The sequence below is a fragment of the Rhamphochromis longiceps genome, linkage group LG3, assembly GCF_057381845.1.
Source record: "Rhamphochromis longiceps isolate RC_006_pf linkage group LG3, R_longiceps_female_GT1.1, whole genome shotgun sequence".
In the NCBI taxonomy this organism is placed as follows: Eukaryota; Metazoa; Chordata; class Actinopteri; order Cichliformes; family Cichlidae; genus Rhamphochromis; species Rhamphochromis longiceps.
Window position 1 is genome coordinate 11,133,233 of NC_140559.1, and position 27,951 is coordinate 11,161,183.

Consider the following 27,951-nt stretch of genomic DNA (forward strand, 5'->3'; position numbering starts at 1 on the left):
CTCTGTGGGTCTTCCTTGGTCTCTTGTGTTCTGGGGGCCTCTGGATGTCTGGAGTTTTGATCTCCTCCATACCTGCTTGATACCATAGAGGACAGGGCTGTGGCTCCCCACACTCCCTAGCAGATCGTTACATGGAGAAACCTTTGGAATGCAAGCATGCTGATCCACACAGGTGTGCACACAGGTGTACACATGGGTATTCACAGACGCGGACTACAGCTTTCTTGGCTGCTGCCTCAAAGCACACTGTGTGCTGTCTATCTTGCGTGCTGCACAATATCGTTTATTATTTAGTAACTATTGATATCTATGACTAGCTAGTTTATTGTGATGGTGCTTTTTTTTTCTATTATTATGTTGCTCTTTGTTGTTTGCTGTCTCCTCTGTTTGTTTTTCTCCATACAGGTGACCCAGGTGTTTTTTTTTTGTTGTTTGTTTTTTTTTCTCTCTTCCCCCCCTTCTCACCGTCTCTTCTCCCCTTTGGTTTCCTTTCTCTCCCTCTCTTTCTTTCATTCTTTCCCCCTGTCCTATCCCACAGTCATGTCTGTCCTGTTTGCAACTGAAAATAAAATAAATTCATAATTATAATAAAGGTCAATCAAATGGACCAATATGGCAAGGCCATGATGATCCACTTGGTAAAATAAATCCGCTTGGCATCTTTCTTGGCCTCAAGACAACAATTCTGATGGTAAAGATCCAAACGGGACAAAAAAAAAAGAACGAAAACAGAAAATCTCCTTTTTCAAAAATACCCGTGTACGTGTGGACGTAGCCTTAATTTCTTACTCTCAGCTGACATGAAAGAAACACCAGACCCCCACCGTGCCGGACCAGGCACGGTGGGGGTCTGGTGTTTCTTTCATGTCAGTTGATGTTGTTCCAGCTGTGACGCTGAAAGCTGAGCTCCTGTCTCATTATGAGCGACAGCTTCATGTTTCATGGTTAAAGTAAAAGGATGAAGTCTGTCCCTGAGCCTGTGCGGACTGGATTTGTTCAATGTTAAAGTCATGACGCTGGATTTCACGGTGACATCACCAAACCGTACCGTGAGGTGAGGTAAATCTTTGTGTAGGTCAAATGATAAATTCATGTCCTGTTCCAAATACATTGAAAATTGTATAGGATGCACAGCAGCAGTGACGCATGTAGCTCTGGGGACCATGTCTCGCAGAATGGGGACACTGTTAAATGTGCTCATCTTAGAAAAATTGAGTATCCCAAAGTCCCCCAGATCCAATAAGTAAAGTAAAGTAATTAAGAAAGCCATTGTCCAAAAGACACAATGATTGTTGATGCTGAATTAAATAGGCCGCACAAACCTAGGATGGCATGTAAGGCTCCAGCCAGAAGCTCAGGTCCTGGTGGCTTGCTAGCAGAGGGCTTCTGCTAGCACAGTGGCCAATGAGGTGTAGAGGGCTTCAATCAACAGCACGGCGCCCGATGTAATGCACCTGAGCTTTTTCTAGCAGCACAGGCCTTGGTGTGGTGCTGATGTCTTCCACTAGCAACACAGATAAAGTTGGTTCAGCTGGCAGCAAAGGCCCCGGTGCAGTGAGATGGCTTCAGCAAATAGCACAGGCGCTGCTGAGGTTCAGTTGGTTTATGCTAGCAGCACAGGCCCTGGTGTGGTGCAGACAACTTCTGGTAGAAGCAGAGGTCCCAATAAATAGACCACTTTCCATGAATTTAGAGAATGCTTTAAAATACTCTTAAAAAAGCTTCTTGGAAAAAACTGAAATCCATTTAAAATAGTAAAAAACAAAAAATACCCCAAAAATTCAAAGCAGAAATTCATCAAGGAGACATGCTGCTGCCATCTTGTCTACATCATTCTACAGGTTAAGGACATCAGAATGACATTCAGACCAGATAGGTGTGTCTGAATGGCTGCAAAGAGAGATTATTGCATCATTCAGACACATTTGGTTTTATTAAAAATGGCAAGTCCTTTTGAATACAGAAAGAACGAGTCAAAAGGTGCTTTCATGCAGCTACAGTGTGTATATATATGGAGAAAACAGTGAAGATATGATTCACAGGACTCTGGAAGAACTTTAAGAGAAGAAGACTGGGAGGTTTTAAGGTTCTGAGTGTACAGATCAACAGATCCAGCTGCATGATGGGAAATGCTCTCTGCAGTACTGATGGACCTCTCCATGACCCCTGTGACCATCCAGGCTTTTCTCCCTCTGTCTGTCAGTGTTTTTAAACCAGTTAACCGTGTGAGTTTCACACTGCAGGAAAACAGATCAAACCAGTTCGTTGAAAGAACTCAACATTCTGGTTTTAGAGGTGGAGCCTGCTGTGCTCGACAGGACGTTCTGAGACTTATTGTGTCAGTGTTTGCCTGTGAGGTGATCCAGCTCAGGTGAAGTGAAGTCTTCAGCTGCACTCTGTGAACTCTGGGATCTGTGAGGAGAACCAGGACTCAGCGTCACTGCTGTAAGTCTCTCTGATCATTCAGCTTTCATTTGTCGTGGAAAGTGTTTCTGTTCAACAGGCAGCAAACATTTTCTCCTTGTTACTGCTCACTGACATCTCAGACTGCTCACGCTTTATCAGAACCACTGCAGCTGTCAGGCATCAAACGGGTTCTAACAGTTTTCATTTTTCCTTTACTTTGTGAGAGACAAGGAGAATATTAAACTTGTCTTTACTTATGCTCATCTAGCTGAGCTCCTCCCTCTGCTCACACTGACCTCTAGTGGTTATGTGAATATTAAAGAGTAGTGCTGGGACATGTAAAGTTGTAACAGGTGTGGATCTCTCTGCATAGGTTTGTAGCAGAGCTTCATAAGGTCAGCGCTGGATATTCACAGTTACACAGAAACATGAATGTCTGATATTAAATGTCCTTTATTGCTCTCACACAGTGACCTCTGGTCTTTGGCTGATGATGTCATGTGTATAAAACATATATGTTTACATGATGATCCACATGTTTATGATGCAGTTAAAGCAGATTCTAACCCTACTTTCATTAATATTAATTTATTGTACCTATTGCTGCAGCTGTTAGTCAAAAACACTTTATAATACATGTTACTTTAATATAAGTAGTACACGGGGGGGCCATTTATATGGATACAGCGTAATAACATGAGAATGTTTGGTGATATTAAAGTCCTGTTTGTGGCACATTAGTATATGTGAGTAAAGTTACATTGAAACCAAGCACACCATTGTTGTTCTTGTGACATTACCAATAAGTTTGATGTGTCACATGGCCCTCTCCCTAATGAGAAAACAAAACGTTTTATCCAAGATGGCCGACTTCTAAATGGCCACCATGGTCACCACCCACCTTGAGGAGTTTGTCCCCTCACATATACTAATGTGCCACAAACAGGACTTTAATATCACCAACCATTCCCATGTTATTACGCTGTATCCATAGAAATGGCCCACCCTGTAGTTGGCATTGGATTACAAGATACGATGGGATGTTTTAATTTGATCTGTGTCACTTTATCTTGATGGTAATGTTTTTAGTAATTTTTACCTGATAGTAAATGTAAATTACATTTGAATCAAGCTGCTATTATTATTATTATTATTGTTATTTGTGTGTAATTATTTATAGTTCTGATTTGAATTATATTAATGCATTTTTTTGTTTTTGATCTTCTTGTTTTCTGCCTTCCCCATTGTTTCACTTACTTTCAGTTGATGTTTGTATGAGTTACTTGCTGTTGCTTAGGTACTAACCTTTGTTAAACTGTTAGGCTTCTTCCTGTGAGTGTTCCTGCCTGCTGTCTGTTTGTTGTGCCTTTTGTTTGGACATTCTGTTAATCGAGGTGTGTTTTTCTTTAAGATGTCTGCATTTGGGTTAAGATTTTCAGTTTTATTTACCAATCTTTGACTCTGTCCTCAGCACATACCGCTTACTCTGTATTATTTAGAGTATGACTTATGACATGTTTGAATGGCTTGAAGCTTTCGTTTTGATGAAGCATATACAGTGGCTTGCAAAAGTTTTCGGCCCCTTTGAACTTTCCCACATTTTGTCACATTACAGCCACTAACCTAATTGAATTCTATTGGAATTCCAGGTGAAAGACCAACACAAAGTGGTGTACACGTGAGAAGTGGAACGGAAATCATGCATGATTCTCCAAAATTTGAATCTGTTAATCTGGACGTAGCGTTTTGTGGGAGAAACATTTCGTCACTCATCCAGGTGACTTCAGTCTCAGCTGACTGCAGGTTTCCCCAAATCTTATAAACAGTACATTTGCATAATGACTGAAACCAGCCCACTGAAGGAACAATGGGCTCGGATCAGACATGATTCCAAGCATTTTTTTTTTACAAATAAATAGCTGAAAAGTGGGGTATGCGTAATTATTCAGCCCCTTTGGTCTGAGTGCAGTCAGTTGCCCATAGACGTTGCCTGATGAGTGCTAATGACTAAATAGAGAGCACCTGTGTGTAATCTAATGTCAGTACAGTACAGGTCAGGGATAAAGTTATTGAGAAATTTAAAGCAGGCTTAGTCTACAAAAAGATTTCCCAAGCCTTGAACATCCCACGCAGCACTGTTCAAGCCATCATTCAGAAATGGAAGGAGTATGGCACAACTGTAAACCTACCAAGACAAGGCCGTCCTCCTAAACTCACAGACTGAACAAGGAGAGCGCTGATCAGAAATGCAGCCAAGAGGCCCATGGTGACTCTGGACGAGCTGCAGAGATCTACAGCTCAGGTGGGGGAATCTGTCCATAGGACAACTATTAGTCATGCACTGCACAAAGTTGGCACTTGAAAGTCCAGTTGGAAGAGCGAGGTGAGTAGCTTGAATAAAGCGATATCAATTCATTAAATCCTGAATCGACTTTTAAATATAACTGTGTTTTGCCAGAAACGCCAGATTCTCAGATTAAAGCTCACAAAACCATTTCAACAACAACCAAACAGCAGATGAGAGCAGGTACACGGACTCCACACAAAGACGTAAACACGAACCGACGCATCAGGATCAGCTTTGTCTTTCTCGGCTTTCTCACCCGACGGCCCGCAGACGGACACGCTGTCGGAGCTCAGCGATCCTGATGCGTCCGGTCCGCGCTGTGTTCACGTCTTTTTGTGCTGATTCTGAGCTGCAGGTTTTGTCTCTCCAACCAAAATCCACCGAGCCAGCAGCAGAAGAAGCAGCAAACTGCGCTTCACATTTAATCAATGTCGTCATGAATTCCCTCTGACTTTTGCTGTTTTGCTTCCACCACGATAAAAATCACACTTCATGCACAGCTCTCTGTGTGTACTTCAGGAACAGTTTCAAATCTCTGTTTTCTGCATCATTCATTGGCTTATTACCCACCAGTCTACCGTTGTTTACAGCGCTGTCTTTTTCTTTTTTCACTTAAATGACCTCGGACAAGAAAGCCTAATTTCTGCTGTTCAATACTGAAGAAATTTAAACTTCTTAAAATTATGCAAAATTACAGATTATTGCAGAATATTTTAAGGTTATCTGCTATAAAAAGCCAGACCAGGAAAATCTCCTTCATGTTTTTCTGTTTTATTCTCAGTTACTTTCACACAAAGGCATCTGCTGTGATGTTCACAATTCTGATGAAGTCAGTACTGATAAATGATCAGAATTATAATATTTCTGACTGTCTGAGGCTAAGTTGAATCGAATCAGGACTTTGAAAACCGGAATCGAATGGATGATAGAAATCAGTGATGATACGCAGCCCTATGAGCAGCCTAGGCACGACAGAAGTGGATGTAGCTGTAATAGGAAAAGAACTATTGCTAACTTTTCTGTTAAGTTAAGGCCTGATCCTTCTGAAATTCATAGCCAGCTCTGACACGGTGTCATCAATCTTTGAATGCTGCAGTAAATGCACTGCCCAAGTGTCCCCTCTCCCCACTGCCTTTCAGCAGCAGGCAGCAGCAAACAGGTCGTCAGAGGAGCCAAGATGATGATTAAGTTGAACATTTTCTACAATATTGACAAAGCACTTTAAGCACAAGTTTGTTAGTTAATCATTTAGAAATGAATATTGTCTGTATGGACTGCAACTCCCCCCCCAAAAAGTGCACATGTAAACCTGTGGTGTTAAGTAATGCGGTTGAAAAATTTGAGTGCTTTTTAACTTTTTAAAGTTAGGCGTACCAGTGCGCCCATGGCAAAAAGTTAGTCTAGAGCCCTGCCTTTATGGAAGAGTGGCAAGAAGAAAGCCATTGTTAACAGAAAACCATAAGAAGTCCCGTTTGCAGTTTGCCACAAGCCATGTGGGGACACAGCAAACATGTGGAAGAAGCTGCTCTGCTCAGATGAGACCAACATGGAACCTTTTGGCCAAAATGCAAAACGCTTTGTGTGGCAGAAAACACTGCACATCACTCTGAACACACCATCCCCACTGTCAGATATGGTGGTGGCAGCATCATGCTCTGGGGGTGCTTCTCTTCAGCAGGGACAGGGAAGCTGGTCAGAGTTGAGACTTGAGACTGGGGCGGAGCTTCACCTTCCAGCAGGACAACGACCCTGAACATAAAGCCAGGGCAACGATGGGATGGTTTAAAACCAAACATATCCATGTGTTAGAACGGCCCAGTCAAAGTCCAGATCTAAATCCAATCCAGAATCTGTGGCAAGATCTGAAAACTGCTGATCACAAACGCTGCCCATCTAATCTGACTGAGCTGGAGCTGTTTCAAAGAAGAATGGGCAAAGATTTCAGTCTGTAGATGTGCAAAGCTGGTAGAGACAGACCCTCAAAGACTGGCAGCTGGAACTGCAGCAAAAGCTGGTTCTACAAAGTATCGACTCAGGGGGCTGAATAATTACGCACACCCCACTTTGCAGTTATTTATTTGTAACAAATGTTTGGAATCATGTCTGATTTTCATTCCACTTCTCACGTGTGCACCACTTTGTGTTGGTCTTTCACCTGGAATTCCACTAAAACTGATTCATGTTTGTGTAATGTGACAAAATGTGGGAAAGTTCAAGGGGGCCGAATACTTTTGCATCCACTGTAGTTAGGGCTGGAATATATTTCATGTGATATGAAATGAATTGCTATCTGTTTGTTAAGAATCTGCTTGTTTTTTGTTGTGGTGTTGGATTGAGTGACACACAGGATTAATAAAGCTAAGGCTTATGCTAATGGGGATTCTGATTAAACAAACACACTGGTTTCTTAAACTTTAAAACTCTCTGACTCTGATCTTTCCAGTTTCTTCAGATTTGTACTCTTGTGTTGTTACAGAGCAAAGATGAAGGAAGGTCTGCAGACCGAGCTTCTGGAAACACTTGGGAATTTGAGCGATAAGGAACTGAAGCTCTTTAAGTGGTATCTACAGAAATCTGAGGCACTGGATGGTTTACCAGCCATCCCAAAGAGTGATCTTCAGACAGCTGATAAACTGGAAATAGTGAATTTGATGATCAATAAATACAAACCTGAAAATGCTTTGGGAGTCGCACAAAAGATTTTGGACAAAGTCAAGACTCGTACAAGTCAGTCAAAGAAATAACATGAAACACTTGGTGTGGTGTACAGATAACATGAGAAATGATTTTCATGAAGTATATTTATAAACTGAATCTCTATTCTATTCTTTTTACACCTTGCTGTTGTGTCTCTATAAAATTTAGCATATCTTGTATCACACACACACACACACACACACACAGATAAATAAAAATCATGCATGAATCATGAAAAATGAAAACACAAAGACCTGTTCATGATTTCTAATTTCCTCCAACAGATAAACCTTCACACGCTGTGGAGAAACAAGAAAAACCAGTCCATACAGTTTCATCAGAAGGTAAGAGTTTAACAGTCTGAAGTAATGTCACTAAAAGCATTTGATTAATTTCTTCTTATGCTGTTTTTATAGTTTTATTGTTTTACATAGTTTTATTTACTGTTATATTGTTTTTATATTCCCATTTTCTGTGTTGTAAAGCACTTTGTGATTTTTATCTGTGAAAAGCGCTATATAAATAAATTTTACTTACTTACTTACTTACTAAGGTCTCAACACATGAAAGTGACCAATCAGAGCTCTTGTTTCAATCTGGTATTTCTCTGGCTGCTGTAGTATTAGGCTACGTTCACACTGCATGTGAAAGCGCATCAAATCCGATTTTTTTTTTTACCCTATGCGACCCATATCCGATCATGGTGTGACAGTGTGAACGGCACAAATCCAATATCAAATCCAATCTGGGTCACTTTTGTATGTGGTACTGAATCAGATATGTACACAATGTTTTAGAAAGCGACTGCTGTTTGAACTGTCATGTCACATTAAATGTGTCTTTTACGTCACTGACACAAGACAGACGCTAATTATCAGCTCCGGAGAAGCGCCCGAGAAGACATCGTGAACGCTTCCTGGCCCTCCAGTGTAGATGTTAGTGAAACTGTTGGGAAGACAACGTTGGAGAAACGTGAACATTTTCTTTGTACTGCATAATCTGCAGATTCTGACAGAAATCTGCAGCTATCCTTTGAAGCACCTCTCCTCTAAAACAGCAATAAGGATCATTATTAGGTTATTTACATTATTATGTAAATAACAAAATAACTTAAAGCAAAAACTGGGAAACGTAAAGTCCGAAGTCTTTATATTAAGGGCCATCAGTCAAACAATACTGTTTGCTCTGGGTCTAAACAGAGCGCGTTGTGTGTGACATCTTCTTTTGCGCATGCGGCCGCTTTGAGCGTTCACACTAGAGCGCGTTTGCTGTCGCATTTTATTTGTAGTGTGAACAAGCAGACAAAAAAATCGGATTTGATCAAAAAATCCAAATTGAGCACTAAGACCTGCAGAGTGAACGTAGCCTTAGTGTAGGCAGTTACACAGTCGATTTAAATGTGAAGCAAACCCCTAAAATTTAACATAGGCAGTTTACAGAAAATCTGCTTAAGATTTAAACACGAAAACACATCAAAATCAACCTTTCTGCTTCAGTAATGAATTGTGCAAAATAATATTTATTAATAAATTAATTTACTAATGATTTTTTTTATTATTTTATTCATTCAGACAGTAGTAGAGTAATTCATTATATGATCATTCAATGTAAAATTAAAAAAGAATAATTATAAAGCAACTATTTATCCATCCATATTATCAATTATTTATCCATCAATGACTACTTCAAATCAAAAATTGATTTTAAAAGAAATATCATTTCGAAAGTCACTTTTAAAATCCACAATAAATTCTCTGCTCCCCCTTCCGGGCAGTCTATCCTTCAAGCTCGGGTCTTCTACCAGAGTCCTGGGAGCTTGAGGGTCCTGCACAGCATCTTAGCTGTTCCTTGGACTGTGCTCTTCTGGACAGATTTTTTCAAATTAATTCAATTTTATTTATATAGCACCAAATGTATTATAGATACTGTTACGACCCGTCTAGGGCCAGGCCATAACATGAGCGAGGCACTCGCTTCCCCCCCAAGACCCAAGCAGCCACGAGAAACAAATCCGTTAGATATGAGGTGATTTATTTACAATGTGAATAAAGAGAACCAAAACGGGAGTGTCAACACTTCAGGGTGAGCCAAGGCCAAAACAATAAACAAAACAAACCTACACAGATCCCGCACCCCTGACCTTACCAAAACAAAGTCAAAAATAAAGACAGAGTCTGACCTCCTTAACTAACTCAAAACAGGAGAAAACGGGTGATCAAAAGAAACGGCAGCTCACCCCTACCCACTCCACTTCCACAACTTTCAAACGTACTGCAGCCAGCGGCTACCACAGGACTACTGCTGGGTCATGAGGAGAAACGCGAGGACCTCCCTCGCTGTAGCACTCAAGCCTCCTTTTAATGGGCGGGTCCTCCAGCTGGATCCAATCACGCCGGGGCAGTATATCCTGGCACAGCTAAATTAACATAGAAAAAACACAACACCTGCACAAACAAACACATGGACATACAAGTTCGTAACAACACAGAGAAAAACCCAACAATCAACGATCTCCAAGTTGTTCCTGGGATCTGCTGGAGCCACTCACCTAGCTCGGGAGTCACTGCACCTAGTGCTCCGATTACCACGGGGACCACCGTTACCTTCACCCTCCACATCCTCTCGAGCTCTTCTCTGAGCCCTTGGTATTTCTCCAGCTTCTCGTGTTCCTTCTTCCTGATATTGCTGTCATTCGGAACCGCTACATCGATCACTACGCCCGTCTTCTTCTGTTTGTCTACCACCACTATGTCCGGTTGGTTAGCCACCACCATTTTGTCCGTCTGTATCTGGAAGTCCCACAGGATCATAGCTCGGTCATTCTCCACCACCCTTGGGGTGCATCTCCCATTTTGACCTCGGGACTTCCAGGCCATATTCAGCACAGATGTTCCTGTACACTATGCCGGCCACTTGGTTATGGCGTTCCATGTATGCCCTGCCTGCTAGCATCTTGCACCCTGCTGTTATGTGCTGGATTGTCTCAGGGGCATCTTTACACAGCCTGCACCTGGGGTCTTGCCTGGCAACCTTCCGATTATAAGGCGAACGGCCAACTCTTGAGCCACGATCGCCCCAAAAGAATATCATCTGCATTCAATGCTATTTTATGGATTGTTCCACCCATTGTTATATCATGCACATCTTGATCCTGCTGAATGGCAGTTCAAGTGCTAGTGCAAAAAAGGAGGAGGGGCAGAGGAAAGTCTTGCCTCGTACCTCTTTGCAGTGGGAAGGCTGGTGATTGTACAACATGTGTAATAAGACAAGCTTCTGGGAGATCATAAATAGTTTTTATCCATCCAATAAAGTCCTAAGCCAAATCTTACTAATATGTAAAATAAGTATGTCCACTCGATTCTGTCACATGCCTTTTCGACATCTAAAGATTTGACATAGGCTTTATAATTTGTCTGATTTGAATGTTGTGTAACATTTAACAATCGCCTGATATTTGTAGATGAAAATTGGTTTTAAATGAAACCTGTTTGATCAGGGTTTATAGGGTAAGGGCAGAATGCCCTCCAGTCTCGTCACTAATAGCTTAGAGCAGTGGTTTTCAAACTTTTTATGCTAGGCCCCTTTGTTTTACACCAAAATAAACCACCACCTACCCCCTCCCCGCGCCTTCAGGCACAAACACATCCTCCAGCCACTCACATCCATATTTTGTTTTTAAACGCAACTCCATTGCAGTTTATTTCACACCTCAAACATTTAGTAGACAGACAAACAAACAAATAAAAGTAAACTGCAATAAATTATAGATAGCAAAAAAATAAACTACAAACTCTTTTACGCTACGTCCACACTTACACGGGTATTTTTGAAAATTGAGCTTTTTCTATGTGTTTGGACCTTTGGTCCACATGTAAATGGGGTTTCGAATAACCAAAAAAATAGATTTTTGAAAACTCCTGTCAGGTTGGAGATTTTTGAAAACTCAGTTTTTGCGTTTAAGTGTGGATGAGGAATACAGAGTTCGTCACCCAACATTAAAAGTATGTGCCTTTTTTCACGTCACGTTATTGTTTACATGAGATGAATTTCTACAATGGCGGATAAAGACAAAATACTGTTAATCTGATTATCTTCAGGTTTTACATGCTTACATACACACACGCAGTTACTGTCACCCCATTTAGAAAGGTAGCGGTGTCATGGTGCAATTATTTTACATGTAGTTGTTTTTTTTCCTGTGTAATAATATTCAGCACTGCTGTGGTGGACCACTAGAGGGCTCCACTCACACCCAGTGTATAGGAAGTGTGTTCCTGTGTTTTGTGGCGCGATATGCCCAGTTGATTTTGGAGACTAATAAAGAAGGAGTGAGAACTGAGAGCTCTGTGTCGTTGATGCTTACCTCCATATTGGTGACCCCTGACTCGAGCATGCAACGGGCCGCAGATAACGCAGACTCCACTATGGACCGGACCTGACCACCGGACCTCCGCCTCCTGTTGCAGCTACGTTCGCTGTGGCGCTGAAACTGCTGGACTTTTGGCTCCATGACCCCCCGTCATGGTTTGTACACGTGGAGGCTCAGTTTGCCCTTCGCGGCATCTCGGCTGACGACACGAAGTATCACCATGTGGTGGCCTCGCTCGACCCACTGGCCACCCGTCGCGCGATGACACTCCTCCGGGACCCACCCGCCCAAGGGAAATACGCCGCCCTCAAGGAGCTGCTTCTTCGGCGCTATGCCCTCTCCGACCATGAACGAGCCGAAAAGCTCCTCAACCAGTCAGGCTTGGGTGGCGGTACCGCGCTCGAGCTCATGGAGAACATGCTATCGTTGCTCGGGCCAGATGATGGTGGTTTCCTCTTCACCCACCTCTTCCTCCGCCAACTACCGGCCGCCGTGAGAGCTGTCCTCGCAAACTCCCCGCTTCTGCCAGCGAAGGATTATCGCTCCCTGGCTGAAGAAGCGGATCGCATTCTCCTGGCTAGCCACACTTTCAACGTTCACGCCCTGACTACGGACCCGCCGGCGGCACCTTCCACGCCTCCACCTGCCTCCCCCGGAGCATCCACCCCCTTGCTGACGACAGGGATTGCTACACGCCGGCACCGCGGAAAGAGCATCTGTTTCTACCATCAGCGTTTTGGCGACAGAGTGCGTCGCTGCCTGCCGCCTTGCGCTTTCACGGCCCAGGGAAACGGACCCGCCAGCGCGCCGTAGCAGCCGCGACCGCTGGCAATACAGAAAGCCTGCTCTTCATAGAGGACTCGCGCTCCGGGAGACGTTTTCTCGTGGACTCCGGCTCCCAGAAGAGCCTCCTTCCCCCTACCGCTGCCGACGGGCTAGCAGCGAACTGTGGGCCGCAGCTCATTGCAGCTAATGGCTCTCCCATCAAAACGTTTGGGGAAAGGTTGGTGACTAGGGATGGGTATCGTTTAGGTTTTATCCGATACCGGTGCCAAAACGGTACTTTTGAAATGGTGCCGGTGCTTAAACGGTGCTCGAACCGGTGCTTAAAGAATAAAGAACACAAACTTCGTCCAAAAACCTCTTGTGTTTTTATTTTCCCCAGTAATTTTTTTAAGCAAAATTATAACAAAGTTAGCCCTTTCTGTCAATAAAACATAACGTCTTTGGAACCAGTGCTTAAACAATTGAAAACAAACTTTGTCATGAAACCTGTGATGTTTAGCAGTTTTTTTGCAAGAAGATAATCATATTAGCCTTTTCTGGAGCTATACGGCATCGCTCTTGGCTGATGGCATGCCCAGCACAAGAGAAAACATTATCTACAGTGGCAGCAATTATTTTCCCTCCCAAGTGAAATTGCTCCACAACGCTTGATATTTCTTTAGCGACAACTGGACCTGTTTGTGACTCATAAACTGCTTCAGTGCTGAGCACATTCTGCTTCATTTTGCCTTTGTAGATGTAGTGAACAGTCACTGTGAGGAAATGGTCCTGAGCAATACTGGTCCATCCATCACAGGTGATAGCGACCTTGTTAACCTGTGCCAAATTCTGGATGAGGTTGCTTTTCTCCACGCAATACCAAGCAGGTATAAGTGTGTTGGATAGATCATCCCTGGATGGGGGCTGATACCTCGGATTAAGGGCAGAGGACATCTCCCTGAATTGAAGAAAAAAAACAAAACAAAAAAGAAAAAAAACCCATATAGCTCACCTTTTATTCAAATATAGTTTACTTATAATATTTAGAGAAGACTTACAAAGCTAAGCAGCTATGAACATATTAACCTTTACAGTATTATACAGTCTATTTTTTATGTCAGAGTAATACAACATTTTTCACCTGAATGATGGTGACTCCACCGTTGAAAATGGATGGAGATCTTTGACTATAAATTTTGTCACTGCCCTGTGAATTTCGTCCACTTTTTCTTTCGTCATTTTAGCCTTTTTGGCCAGGATGAAGGGAGTATCTGCCATCAAACAAGAAGACAGCCTCATGTAACTACGACGGTGTTTGCTAGTTCACCTTACATGCATTAATTTAATAACGTGGTTAGCCTACTCAACTTAAATTACACACGAACAACATTAAGATACTCACCCAGAGAAGAACGGGTGCTGCTGCCATCATCATCATCAGTTATCATTTCCGCTACACTGGCGGCAGGGCTAGGGGCCGGACTCTCCTCTTCGGGTTCTTGGGGGATGTTTCTAACTCCGAGAACAGGCACCGCAGTAGATGTGCTAGGTGTGATGTCTTGCTGCAAGTTATCAAATGCGGTGCATTTCTCGGCTTTTAAAAAAACGCTATGCGATGCCATGTGTTTCATTAGATTTGAGGTGTTATCTCCTTTACACATTATTACCTTTAAGCACTTGTTGCAGGCTGCTGAGTTTATATCTTTTGCTGTGAAGTACAGCCACACTCTCGAGCGCTTCGCCTTTGGCATTTTAGCTCCGCTCTAAAGAAAAAACCGTACATACCTGGGCCCGCCTACTATCCTGGGAAAGGAAGTGATTGGCTAGATTTCTCAGGGAAAAAAAGCACCGAAATGAAGCACCGAATTGTGCGCTGCTTTTCGGTCTGGTTACTACCGTTTATGTCAGAACCGGTTCCACAATAGCACCGGACACCAGTACCCATCCCTATTGGTGACTGTTTGTTTTCATGGCCGGGATTTCCAGTGGAACTTTGTTGTTGCTGCTAGCTCTGTACCTATTTTAGCTGCTGATTTCCTGTGTGCTCATGGACTGCTTGTCGATGTTGCTAACAGACGTTTAATCGATGCTCTCTCGTTTTCTTCGTTACCCTGTTTTACTCGGGCCGCCGAGCCCCTGATTCGGGCTAATGTAGTGACCTCCGGGGATGCTTTTCAGCGTTTGCTTTTAGAGTTTCCATCGCTGTCTGTCCCTAATTTCTCTAGCACGTTAACGAAGCATGGGGTAGAGCATTATATTCGCGCGCGCGCGCCGCCTCGACCCCGCAAGACTGTCCGTCGCTCGGGAAGAGTTTGCAGCCATGGAGCGCCTTGGCATTGTACAGCGTTCGAACAGTGCATGGGCCTCTCCGCTTCACATGGTGCCCAAATCGGATGGTCGGTGGCGGCCATGCGGAGATTTCCGCCGTTTAAATAATGCCACGGAGAATGACCGTTACCCCATCCCCCACATTCAGGATTTTTCTGCCAATCTCGCCGGAACGTCGATTTTTTCTAAAATTGACTTGGTGCAGGGGTATCACCAAGTTCCCGTGCGCGCCGAAGACGTTCCTAAAACCGCTGTCATTACCCCCTTCGGCTTGTTCGAGTTTTTGCGCATGCCGTTTGGCCTGAAAGGTGCCGCCCAGACCTTTCAGCGGCTGATGGACTCCGTTTTGCGTGGGCTGCCGTTCATTTTTGTTTATCAGGACGATATATTGGTGGCCAGCTGCTCAGTGAGCCAGCACGAGTCCCATCTGCACCAGGTTTTCCAGCGTTTGGCAGCGCACGGCCTGATCATCAACCCTTCCAAGTGCCAGTTTGGGTTGCCTGTTCTGGATTTCCTCGGGCACCGCATTTCCGCTGAAGGTGTGGTTCCGTTGCCCGACAGAGTCCAGGCTGTTTCGACTTTTCTGCGTCCCACGTCGGTTAAAGCGTTGCAAGAGTTCTTGGGGATGATAAACCTTTACAACCGCTTTCTCCCCAGAGCTGCTCACCTGCTACAGCCACTCTATGCTGCCTTAAAGGGTAAAACGGCCAAAGATCCGGTTGACTGGCTGCCGGAAGGCGTCCATGCGTTTTCCGCAGCCAAGTCTGCGCTGGCTGACGCCGCCCTGCTGGCCCACCCACTTCCATCGGCAGAGATCGCGTTGACCACCAACGCGTCCGACGTGGCAGTGGGTGGGGTGTTGGAACAGCGGGTTTCGGGTCTCTGGCAACCACTCGCCTTTTTCAGTCGTACGCTCCGGGATGCTGAACGCAAGTACAGTGTTTTTGACAGGGAGTTGCTGGCCCTGCACCTCGCCACACGACATTTTCGTTTTTTCCTCGAGGGTCGCAACTTTACTGTGTACGTTGACCACAAACCTTTGACGTTTACGATGTCCAAGGTCTCTGACCCATGGAGCGCACGCCAGCAGCGCCAGTTGGCGGCCGTTTCAGAGTTTACCACAGACATTCAGCATGTGGCTGGTAAGTCCAATCACGTCGCTGACTGTCTCTCACGTGTGTTGGTTTCTCCGGTGTATGTCGGCGTCGACTACGCTGCCATGGCCGCCGAGCAACGTGCTGACCCGGACGTCCTTGCCCTTCAGTCAACAAAAACGGGTCTCGTCCTGGAGGACACCCCGGTGTGGGACGGCGGTCCGCATCATCTTTGCGACGTTTCCACTGTTCGCCCCCGCCCGGTGGTTCCCCTTTCGTCGCGTCATCGTGTTTTTGACTCGGTGCATGCCCTCTCTCATCCCGGCGTACGGGCCTCGGTCAAGCTGGTCAGCGCCAGGTTTGTTTGGCCGGGCATTCGCAAGGCGGTGAAAGAATGGGTGGCGGTTTGTATCCCATGTCAACGCTCGAAAATCCACCGGCACACACAGGCACCCCTCGAACCTTTCCGTGTCCCGGGTAGGCGTTTTGATCACGTTCATGTGGACCTGGTTGGTCCCTTGCCGCAGTCACAGGGTTTCACGCACCTTTTGACTGTGGTGGACCGCACGACCACGTGGCCGGAGGTGGTACCCCTGGTGTCCACGACGGCGGTGACGGTGGCTAGGGCATTTTTGTCAACGTGGGTTTCACGTTTCGGTCCCCCTGCTGACATTACCTCGGACAGGGGCCCCCAGTTTGTTTCTGGGCTTTGGTCTGCTATGGCTGACGGCCTGGGGGTCAAGGTCCACCGCACCACAGCATACCACCCGCAAGCTAATGGGATGTGCAAACGGTTTCACCGGTCACTTAAGGCCGCGCTCCGGGCTTCCTTAACAAGTGGCGACTGGGTCGACCGTCTTCCATGGGTTTTGCTGGGATTGTGTAGCGCGGTTAAAGAAGACCTCGGGGTTTCTACGGCTGAACTGGTCCTCGGCCAGCCTCTCCGGGTCCCCGGGGAATTCTTACCTGAGAGCCCTCCCCCATGTTTCGATACCTCTTTGTTGCCTTTTCGCCCCCCAAGAGACTCATTTCCTGTTCCTGGTCCTGTGCACCACTGCCTGCCTGACACTTTTGTTCCGAGTTCGTTGGACTCTGCTCGTTTCGTTTTCGTCAGGCACGATGCCCATAGGACTCCGCTGAGTCCACCATATGACGGGCCATACAGGGTTCTTAAACCAGGCAACAAACATTTCATTTTGGACTTTGGCGGTCGGCAGGAGGTTGTCTCTGTTGACAGACTTAAGCCTTCACATGTTATGCAGGAGGATCAGGTGGTCCCGGCCCAGGCCCCTCGCTGCGGCCGCCCACCTGCCACTGGGCTGATGGATTCTGTTTTTTCCCCCAGGAGCGACCCAAAATCAACGGAGTCCGAGTCGTCTGCAGCTTTTTCTGACCGCCAGTGCCAGCCTCGCTACCGGGCTGGGTTGCCCTCTGTCAGTTCCCCACCCCCCCGGTTCAGCCGTTCCGGCCGTTTGCTTAAGCCCTGGGTCCTCGACTAGTTCTGCTGTGTGTTCGGGGGGGGGGGGGGGGGGGGGGGGGGGGGGCATGTGTGGTGGACCACTAGAGGGCTCCACTCACACCCAGTGTATAGGAAGTGTGTTCCTGTGTTTTGTGGCGCGATATGCCCAGTTGATGTTGGAGACTAATAAAGAAGGAGTGAGAACTGAGAGCTGCCTCTGCCTCTCTGTGCAAAATGGGTTCAAAAACAAACAACTGTGGGATGTTGTTTGTCCGTGATTTGGACAGGTGGAACAAATTACAGCAGGATCAGCCTGATATTATTTGTATCCCACTGTAACTTTACTGTATAACATCTCCAAAATGCCAGGAGTAGTAAATAGTCATTACAAGAAGTGTTTGTGAACTAAACATCAAGAATGTGGGATACTGTTTGTCCATGATTTGTACAGCACACAGCAAATTGTGATGAATAAGGATAGCCACTCCTCTAGTTTTTCTTTTGCAAGATGAGTAGAGAACTTGACCAACTCAACTTCTCTTTAGTTGTGTGTGTTACAAATATAAATGTTACAAATCATTTAGAGGGGTTTCTGACAATAAAGCAATTTGGGGTTTTTCTTTTTTCAATGGTGAAAGAGTTTTTTGTCTTTTTACTGTCACGGCTCATGTGGCAAGTGGAATTTTAATAAAAGACCCAAGATGCGGGCAGCTTCCGAAGTGAGTGAACCTTCATTTTGACAGTGACAATACAAATAGCAGGGGAGAAGTCATGTCCAGAACGCAAGAAGAACTAAACTGGGAAAACTAACAGAAACAGACCTGAAAGAGAGTTGCAGGGAGACTTAGGGAAATGATGCAGGGAACCAATGCACACAGGTTGACGGAGGGCAATAACGCAGGCGAACCAGCAACAGGCAGGAGACACACAGGGCTTAAATACTCACAGGGGTAATCATGGGAGGGGAGACAGGAGGAGAACACACCTGGGAGAAATCAGAGCTGACGAGATACAGATGTAAAGCTGAGAACACTCACATGAGACAGACCTTCAGACTAAAACAGGAAACTCACAACAGACACACAGAGAGATACAAAGGGTAGAGACACTGGAGGGAATCCAATAAACTAAACTAAACAACCTAGGAAATGTGGAATAAATCATGAACTAAGAAAATACATAAACAAGAAAACTAAGAACGCTGGGTTGTTTTGACCCAGGGCCACAACATTTACAGCATTATGCAGCCCTTTAACATTTAAGGAAATTTTAAGGTCCGTTATATCAACATAAAACATTTTTTATAACATGCTGTGTAAAACATCATTTCTGGGGTTCACAACTACACAAGGGCATATATATATATATTTCCATAAGAGAGAATGTAGGTGAGTTTACCTATGAAGCTTCTTGAGGCGACTTTTGTTGTGATTTGGCGCTATATAAATAAAATTGATTTGAATTGAAGTTTAGTTAAATTATGAAAACAAAAAACAAAGAGAAAGAAGAGAAAAAAATAGGCAACAAAAACCTTACATAACAAGAAAAAAAGAAGAAAACAAAAGCAACTCCTAATAACCCCTTACCCATATGGAAAATAAATAGAAAAACCTTATAAAAGACTTGCATAAGATTTGGCTTACCTCATATAGTAAATCATATAAGGCTTATATGATTTACTCATGAAAGTGGCCACTTTCTCATTACTTTCATATATTGTGTCATGGCTCGCTGTGTGGCAGGCAGGATGAGGACCCAAAATGCAAACTCACGGACTCAGGGGATAAAGTCAAAATCACAGCTTTAATGCTGGAAGGCAGATCACAGGAAATACAAAACTTAAACTGGGAACAATAAACTAACACTCGCAGAGAGACACAGGGAGATCCACGCAGCATGAGGGAGAACGCGACACAGAACTGAGGGAGACGCAGACATAAATACACCCAGGGTTAACGAGGGAAGTGGGAGCACATGGGGAACACAGGTGACACTGATAATCATAACGAGACAGGGCGGGGTGAACATAACATGACGTATACAGGTGCGGGAGTCCCAAAGTAAAACAGGAAGTACACGGGGGTTCAGACAGGAGGGGAGAGAGAGCACAGGAAGAACATAGCCATAACGGGCAGGGGAAACATGGAATAAACACAAAGAGAGACGAGGGCTCATAAATGGGCACACAGGGGGTAAGCGTCACGAAGGGAAAACACTTAGGGAACACCACAACAGGACACCTCAGAAAACATGGCCTAAATAAGGAACGAAATACAAAAGATACAAGAAACTAAGAATACTGGGCCAACATGGCCCAGGACCATGACATATTGTTTTAGTAAGTATCCAAAACATACAAGTTTCATTTATATAATTTTTCAAGGGATCTTATATCTGTTTTCACTCTTGTATGCTTTTCATACAAGTTTCACACAAGACAGATACAAACTTTATAAGATTTATATATATCTTTTCCATATTGGTACCCTCCCCAAATAGGCCGATGCTACAATCAATAGGAAAGGGAAAAAAACTGGGTCTTGTGAAACCGAGCTAGAGTCACTGACAGGTAAAAAGAGAAGAAAAAGAAACCCTAAAGAACAAAAATTTCCCTCCATACTCCCTGCTGCCAGAGGAAAAAAAGCCAACCTCAATATTGAAATATATATCTAACTTTAACTCATTTTATGTGCGATCGTGGCTCAAGTGTTGGGAGTTCGCCTTGTAATCGGAAGGTTGCCGGTTCGAGTCCTGGACAGTCTCGGAAGTTGTGTGTCTTGAGCAAGACACTTCACCCGTTGACTACTGGTGGTGGTCAGAGGGCCCGGTGGCGCCAGTGTCCTCGCCTCTTTCAGTGCGCCCCACTGACTGTGGCTACAACGTAGCTTGCCATCACCAGTGTGTGGATAACTGGATGTGTAAAGTGCTTTGGGATCCTTAGGACTAGGAGAGCGCTATACAAATACAAGCCATTTACCATTTAAGTGCATAGTAATTGCAAAAAAGCAATTACCTTTAAAAAAAATTGAAAATTGTTTTTATTTTTTTAACATATATTTGTAGTTAGAGAAATTTAAGAGGTTTATTCCTCAAAACTGTAAGTACAAAAAAGTTGCACAAATTGTTTTCCCATCACAGGCAATTTATTTTGAGTGTCTTTATAGTTTTATTTTTGAAATACACCAATTTTTATGCACTGCAGGAAAAACGAAAATAAATATTATAATGCAAATTTGCAAAAAAAGCAGCATATGCATCAAAATAAACTATTTCCAGCAGTGCAATATGAGTCCTAAGCATCCCAGAAACGATACAGAAAGTCATAAAGTCAAAGATAACTTTTAAAAACACCAGTATAGGCTCATGAGGTCCTGATGGTAAAAAACTACATTTCCGCAAAATGATGTCACTTCCTGTTTCGGGCAGGTCATGGCGGACATGCGATAGTTCACGATGATGGACATAGGAAGTGTTACAAACAGCTGATCGGATCGGCAAAGCGTGTTTCTGGAATATTATGTTTTTGTTTTTGCAAAGTGGTTTTTATGCAATTTTTTCAAAGCTATATATGGGAGGTAATCGTGACCTAGGAGTCGCTGATGGCATAAGATGGAAGTACAACTCCTCCGGTTTCATATGCAAAACAAATTATTGCGAGTTAGTGAGGCGAATTACTGAAGTAACATTGTCATACTCACTAGGTTTGCTTTTGCCCCCCACCCCCCGCCAAGACTGTCTTTTACAGTGTCATCGGTGTCTAAAGCGTAAGCTCAGAGAGGAGTTCCAAATTGTCTTGGAGGGAAGTGTCAGAGCTGAAAATCCAACGCAAGTCCCACTGAATCAGATCTACACAGAGCTCTACATCACAGAGGGAGGGACTGCAGAGGTCAATGATGAACATGAGGTCAGACAGATTGAAACAGCATCAAGGAAACCAAACAGACCAGAAACAACAATCAGACAAGAAGACATATTTAAAGGCACACCACAAAGAATTAAACAAATCAGAACAGTGCTGACAATGGGAGTAGCTGGCATTGGGAAAACAGTCTTAACACAGAAATACAGCCTGGACTGGGCTGAAGACAAAGCCAACCAGGACATCAAGTTTTTATTTCCATTCACTTTCAGAGAGCTGAATGTGCTGAAAGAGGAAAAGTTCAGCTTGGTGGGACTTGTTCATCACTTCTTTACTGAAACCAAAGAAGCAGGAATCTGCAGCTTTGAAGACGTCCAGGTTGTGTTCATCTTTGATGGTCTGGATGAGTGTCGACTTCCTCTGGACTTCCACAAAACTACAATCCTAACTGACCCTAGAAAGTCCACCTCAGTGGATGTGCTGCTGATAAACCTCATCAGGGGGAACCTGCTTCCCTCTGCTCGCCTCTGGATAACCACACGACCTGCAGCAGCCAATCAGGTCCCTCCTGACTGTGTTGGCATGGTGACAGAGGTCAGAGGGTTCACTGACCCACAGAAGGAGGAGTACTTCAGGAAGAGATTCAGAGATGAGGAGCAGGCCAGCAGGATCATCTCCCACATCAAGACATCACGAAGCCTCCACATCATGTGCCACATCCCAGTCTTCTGCTGGATCACTGCTACAGTTCTGGAGGATGTGCTGGAAACCAGAGAGGGAGGACAGCTGCCCAAGACCCTGACTGAGATGTTCATCCACTTCCTGGTGGTTCAGGCCAAAGTGAAGAAGGTCAAGTATGATGGAGGAGCTGAGACAGATCCACACTGGAGTCCAGAGAGCAGGAAGATGATCGAGTCTCTGGGAAAACTGGCTTTTGATCAGCTGCAGAAAGGAAACCTGATCTTCTATGAATCAGACCTGACAGACTGTGGCATCGATATCAGAGCAGCCTCAGTGTACTCAGGAGTGTTCACACAGATCTTTAAAGGGGAGAGAGGACTGTACCAGAACAAGGTGTTCTGCTTTGTCCATCTGAGTGTTCAGGAGTTTCTGGCTGCTCTTCATGTCCATCTGACCTTCATCAACTCTGGACTCAATCTGATGCAAGAACAACAAACAACACCCATTAAGTGTGATAGCAGAGAAGAACTAGAAGAGACACATGTCACCCAGAGTGCTGTGAACAAGGCCTTACAGAGTCCAAATGGACACCTGGACTTGTTCCTCCGCTTCCTCCTGGGTCTTTCACTGCAGAGTAATCAGACTCTCCTACGAGGTCTGCTGACACAGACAGGAAGTAGCTCACAGACCAATCAGGAAACAGCCCAGTACATCAAGGAGAAGCTCAATGAGAATCTGTCTGCAGAGAAGAGCATCAATCTGATCCACTGTCTGAATGAACTGAATGATCGTTCTCTAGTGGAGGAGATCCAACAGTCCCTGAGATCAGGAAGCCTCTCCACAGATAAACTGTCTCCTGCTCAGTGGTCAGCTCTGACCTTCATGTTACTGTCATCAGAAGAAGATCTGGATGAGTTTGACCTGAAGAAATACTCTGCTTCAGAGGAGGCTCTTCTGAGGCTGCTGCCAGTGGTCAAAGCCTCCAACAAAGCTCTGTAAGTACACTGATAGCTGGGCTTATACATTATTCAAATTATTTCTAGATTTATAAATGTATTATTGTCTCTTCAGACTGAGTGACTGTAACCTCACAGAGAGAAGCTGTGAAGCTCTTTCCTCAGTTCTCAGCTGCCACACCTGTAGTTTGCAAAAATTGGACCTGAACAACAATGATCTGCAAGATTCAGGAATTACTTTTCTGTCTGTTGGACTGGAGAGTCCACATTGCAAACTGGAAACTCTCAGGTATGGTATATATATATATATATATATATATATATATATATATATATATATATATATATATATATATATATATATATATATATATATGTGTGTGTGTGTGTGTGTGTGTGTGTGTGTGTGTGTGTGTATATACTGTATGTGTGTGTGTATATGTATATATGTATATAGATAGATAGATAGATAGATAGATAGATGGTTTTTGTTTCATTTTTTACATTGGAGCTGACGAATATTTTTGACTAAGGAAGAAAATATGAAACACGGTTTGGTCCTTTATTGCATCTTTAGTGTGTTAACATATTATGTTTATTGAAATGTGAAGCCATTTAAGCTAATCTACCACAGTTGTACTATATAGGTTATATTTTGGTAACTGTTTATATTTCATCAGATTTAAAATGCAGGTCTATGTCCATTTATTAAAATCTATGTTACTTGTGTGCAGCTTCATTGTGGATGTTTAACTATTACATTTCTTTCTCTTATTCAATAACTTTTCTAAGGCTGAGTGGCTGTAACCTCTCGGAGAGAAGCTGTGGAGCTCTGATCAGAGTTATTCAATCAACTAATCTCAGGGAGATGGATCTGGGTAACAATAACCTGCAGGATTCAGGAGAAATTCTACTGTCAGCTGCATTGAAGAGTCCACGCTGTAAACTGGAGTCTCTTAGGTTAAGATCAATCAGACTATATCAAATTAACATATTTTAAACAGGGAGAAAGATCAAATCTGTATCTGTCTTTATACTTTGGCCAAAAATTTGTTGGACAGACATCAAACCTCAAACATGCTTGAAATGTCAAGGGTCAAGACTTTAACAAAATTATAGCATTAACATTTGAGAATGAGAATTTTTGAAAAGCAGGAGAATATTAAAAAAAATACAGGAAAGTAGCTGATACCTCAGCTACACATAGAAATCCAGTCTGACTGAGTTTAAATACAGACATTTACAATAGATGTGTTATCATTTTAAAGTCCTCAGATAATGGCTCACTTTACAATCATAAATGATCTCTTCAGTCAAGTTTGAGAGTGGAAACCCCCACTGAGCACTGAAAACCAATGCTAATAACAAGCATCCATGGATGAAAAAGCTGACGAAAAGCTTATTAGTAAAATGTTTTAGATTTAGTAACTCAACCCTCTGTCTTTCAATTCATTTTGTGCTTACATCCTTCCCCTCAATTCATTTTAGATTTGGTCCTGGTGGAGTCCGATGGCTGAGGAAAGGTCTGATAAAGTGTAAGTATATTTAAATAAACAGTTTCTAAAACTCCCAAAAGGTTGATTCTATTCATCTGGACGTGGCATTTTCCGTGGGAGAAACGTCTTGTCACTCATCCAAGTGACTTCTTCAGTCTCAGCTGACTGCAGGTTTTCCCAATCGTATAAACAGGACATTTGCATAATGACTGAAACCAGCACCACTGAAGGAAAAAGGGCGACCATGGCTCAGGGGGTTGGGAATCTCATCTGTAACCGAAAGGTTGCCGGTTCGATCCCACTGCTCCCTCTGTCCCGGCCGTTGTGTTCTTGGGCAAGACACTTTACCCTGCCGCCTACTGGTGTTGGCCAGAGGGGCCGATGGCGTGAAATGGCAGCCTCGCTTCTGCCAGTCTGCCCCAGGGCAGCTGTGGCTACAACTGTGGTTTGCCTGCACCAGTGTGTGAATGTGAGAGTAAAGAACTTTGGGTGCCTAGAAATGCAATCCATTATTATTATAACAATGGGCTGGGAGCTCAGTGCTTGATCATTAATATGCAACTTATCATGACCATTGATCTGAAGATATTAAACCTCTTCTCAACTTCTTGATTGGTAGATATACCTGTGCTTAACATCATGTTCTACTATGTTATGGACAGATTGTATGGATAAGCTATACACCTAGAGGTGCTTCTTTGAGCGTTTGTGAACAATATGTATGTAAAATGTAAAAAAATTTTAACTTTACTGCAAACTTCTGTGGCCTTTATGTTAAGGAATCTAGCCTTTTGGAAAGGCTCCAAAAGTTGAATCTGTTCATCTGGACGTAGCGTTTTGTGGGAGAAACGTTTTGTCACTCATCCAGGTGACTTCTTCAGTCTCAGCTGACTGCAGGTTTCAATCTTATAAACAGGACATTTGCATAATGACTGAAACCAGCCCACTGAAGGAACAATGGGCTGGGAGGTCAGTGCCTTAATTATAATTATGCAAATTCTCATGACCATTGATCAACAATCACCGACCAAAACCCACTGATCAAAGATCACTGATCAATGGCCATGAGTACTGTTAGGGTTCAGATATTAAGGAGGGCTATAGGAGGAATACAAACAACAACAAGTCAAACGATGATTTTTAATGAAACACACGTGTGGGAGATGAACACTGTACGCAGACAGCATCAATCTCTAGCTGGTGGAGGGTTACTCAAGCTCTTATAGCCTCTAGTGGCCCCCACCTAGTCGTAAAAACCTAAACATTCACATTCTTTCTAAATCCTAGCGAGCCTGACTTATGGCCTTGGCTGCTCCCTATTTTGTCTGCCTTCATCAACGGTGGGAGAGAAGCTCCTGTGGAATGTGCTCTCTGTGTCCTCTACTATCAGAACAGCAAGGCCCTGACTCTCTGAAAACAGTATTTCCTATAACTCAGCAGTATAATGCATCATAAAACAATATCATTCATTCACACTAAATCAGCAGTCTAATGTAATACAAATCAGTTTAATACCTTTAATAGTTATCACCTTCTTCTAATTCAGGAGAATAATGCAAACTAAAACTACATAATACTTTCACAATCATTAATCAGGGGTATAACATGGCATAAGATAATATTATAATCCCACAGCCATTCCCCAACAGAGAGTTGGGGAATGGCTGCAATCACAGTATTGTAAGCTAGCGAAACATGTACCCTTAGGCCCCCTCCTCGATTCAGAGATGGTCTTTCCCCTTTCATGTAAATGGCCTCCTTGACCCTACACTCAAACCAGCGTTCCTCCCTGTCCAAGATGTTACATCCTCATCATTGAAAGAGTGTCCACTGGCCTGTGGGTGTGAATAGACTGCAGAGTCCTGGCCTGACGAGGTAGCTCTTCTGTGTTGTGCCATCCGCTTCGCTAGAGGTTGTTTGGTTTCCCCGATGTAAAAATCCTAGCAATTCTCCTGCACTTAACCGCGTACACTATGTTACTCTGTTTGTTTCAGTGGGCTGGTTTCAGTCATTATGCAAATCTACTGTTTATAAGATTGGGGAAACCTGCAGTCAGCTGAGACTGAAGAAGTCACTTGTATGAGTGACGAAACGTTTCTCCCACAAAACGCTACGTCCAGATGAACAGATTCAACTTTTGTAGATTTACTTTTCCTGGATGATTGAGCGTGCATCTAGCCTTTTGGATTTAATCCTTTTTGATACACCCTGTATTTGGACTGTGTATTTTCTACTATAACTTTGTTTCATTGTTATTTCATGAATGATTGTTTGTTAATATAAATGAACATTTTTATCCTTTCATTTTGTTTGTTCTCTCTATCAGATTCCTGTCCACTCACTATTGATTCAGACACAGTACACAGTAGGATCAAGCTGTCTGACAACAACAATGAGGCTATGTATGTTATGGAGGATCAGTCATATCCTGATCATCCAGACAGATTTGACCGATATCCTCAGCTGCTGTGTAGAAATGGTCTGACTGGTCGCTGTTACTGGGAGGTCGAGTGGAAAGGAAGGGTTCATATATCATTGAGTTACAGAAGCATCGGAAGGAAAGGAGGCAGTGACGACTGTGTATTTGGAGAAAATCAACAGTCCTGGAGTCTTTTCTACTATGATGGTGGTTACTCAGTCTGTCACAGAAAAGAAGAAACATCCATCACCACCACCATCCTCTCCTCCTCCACTGCCTCTAACAGAGTAGCAGTGTATGTGGACTGTCCTGCTGGCACTCTGTCCTTCAACAGAGTCTCCTCTGACACTCTGATCCACCTCCACACCTTCAACACCACATTCACTCAAACTCTTTATCCTGGTTTTGGACTCTGGTCTCCTGGTTCCTCAGTGTCTCTATGTTCTCTATAGGCGTAAGAAGGTCTCCTTGGTCAGAGAAATCATCATTTTTATTCGTTCTGCCTTCAAAATATGTTGGGAACATATACTGTGTTTTCACAGTGGTTAGAGTGTACAGGGTAGCTATTCAGAGAAGACAGAACATGGAGGCTGTGGAGATTAGGAAATTATTTTACTGTTACTATTCATAACCATTATCATTACTATTGCATTACTTATCATTTATCATTATCATTTCATCGAAGCATTTATTGAAGCTGTTGATGTTACATTAAAGTCTGTATTTCAGCTGTTAGCTTAATTAGATAACAATCTTTCATTGCAGGTGCAACTGTAATCACGTTATACACATTGCATTTTTGTGCTAATTAAAGAGTTGAAGCTCGGTCAGTTAATTGATGATGGTCTGAAGCTTCGGGCAGCGCGACGTCTGGCCGATCTATTGAGTAATTTAAGGTGACCCAACCTATGAGACGATTGCATACATGCTTACAAAGTGCAGAATTAACTAATGTCATCCCTACTGTTACTCATTTTATATTAAGATTTAAAAATCTAGTTGGTATTGGTATGGCGAGTAACCTTCAGTAATAATAATAAATCACACAGCAAAGTTGTAAAAAGAATGACAATAT

General features: G+C 43.6%; 1 protein-coding gene across 1 annotated transcript; it reads left to right on the forward strand.

The window, feature by feature from the left end:
• The first annotated feature begins 859 nt into the window (after positions 1-859).
• LOC146672898 (NLR family CARD domain-containing protein 3-like) lies at positions 860-27,805 on the forward strand. Its single transcript, XM_085401430.1, has 9 exons — positions 860-1,059; positions 2,358-2,445; positions 7,230-7,480; positions 7,735-7,794; positions 21,197-23,000; positions 23,077-23,250; positions 23,754-23,921; positions 24,450-24,496; positions 26,784-27,805. Exons 3-9 carry the CDS (start codon positions 7,237-7,239, stop codon positions 27,326-27,328), a joined length of 3,042 nt encoding a protein of 1,013 aa, XP_085257556.1. The 5' UTR covers positions 860-1,059; positions 2,358-2,445; positions 7,230-7,236; the 3' UTR covers positions 27,329-27,805.
• Positions 27,806-27,951: the final 146 nt, after the last annotated feature.

Coding starts and splice junctions, on each gene's coding strand:
- LOC146672898 (XM_085401430.1), top strand. CDS start 7,237: ATGAAGGAAGGTCTGCAGACCGAGCTTCTGGAAACACTTGGGAATTTG. Junction 23,922..24,449: donor TGTAAACTGGAGTCTCTTAG/GTTAAGATCAAT, acceptor AATTCATTTTAG/ATTTGGTCCTGGTGGAGTCC. Junction 24,497..26,783: donor GAGGAAAGGTCTGATAAAGT/GTAAGTATATTT, acceptor TCTCTCTATCAG/ATTCCTGTCCACTCACTATT.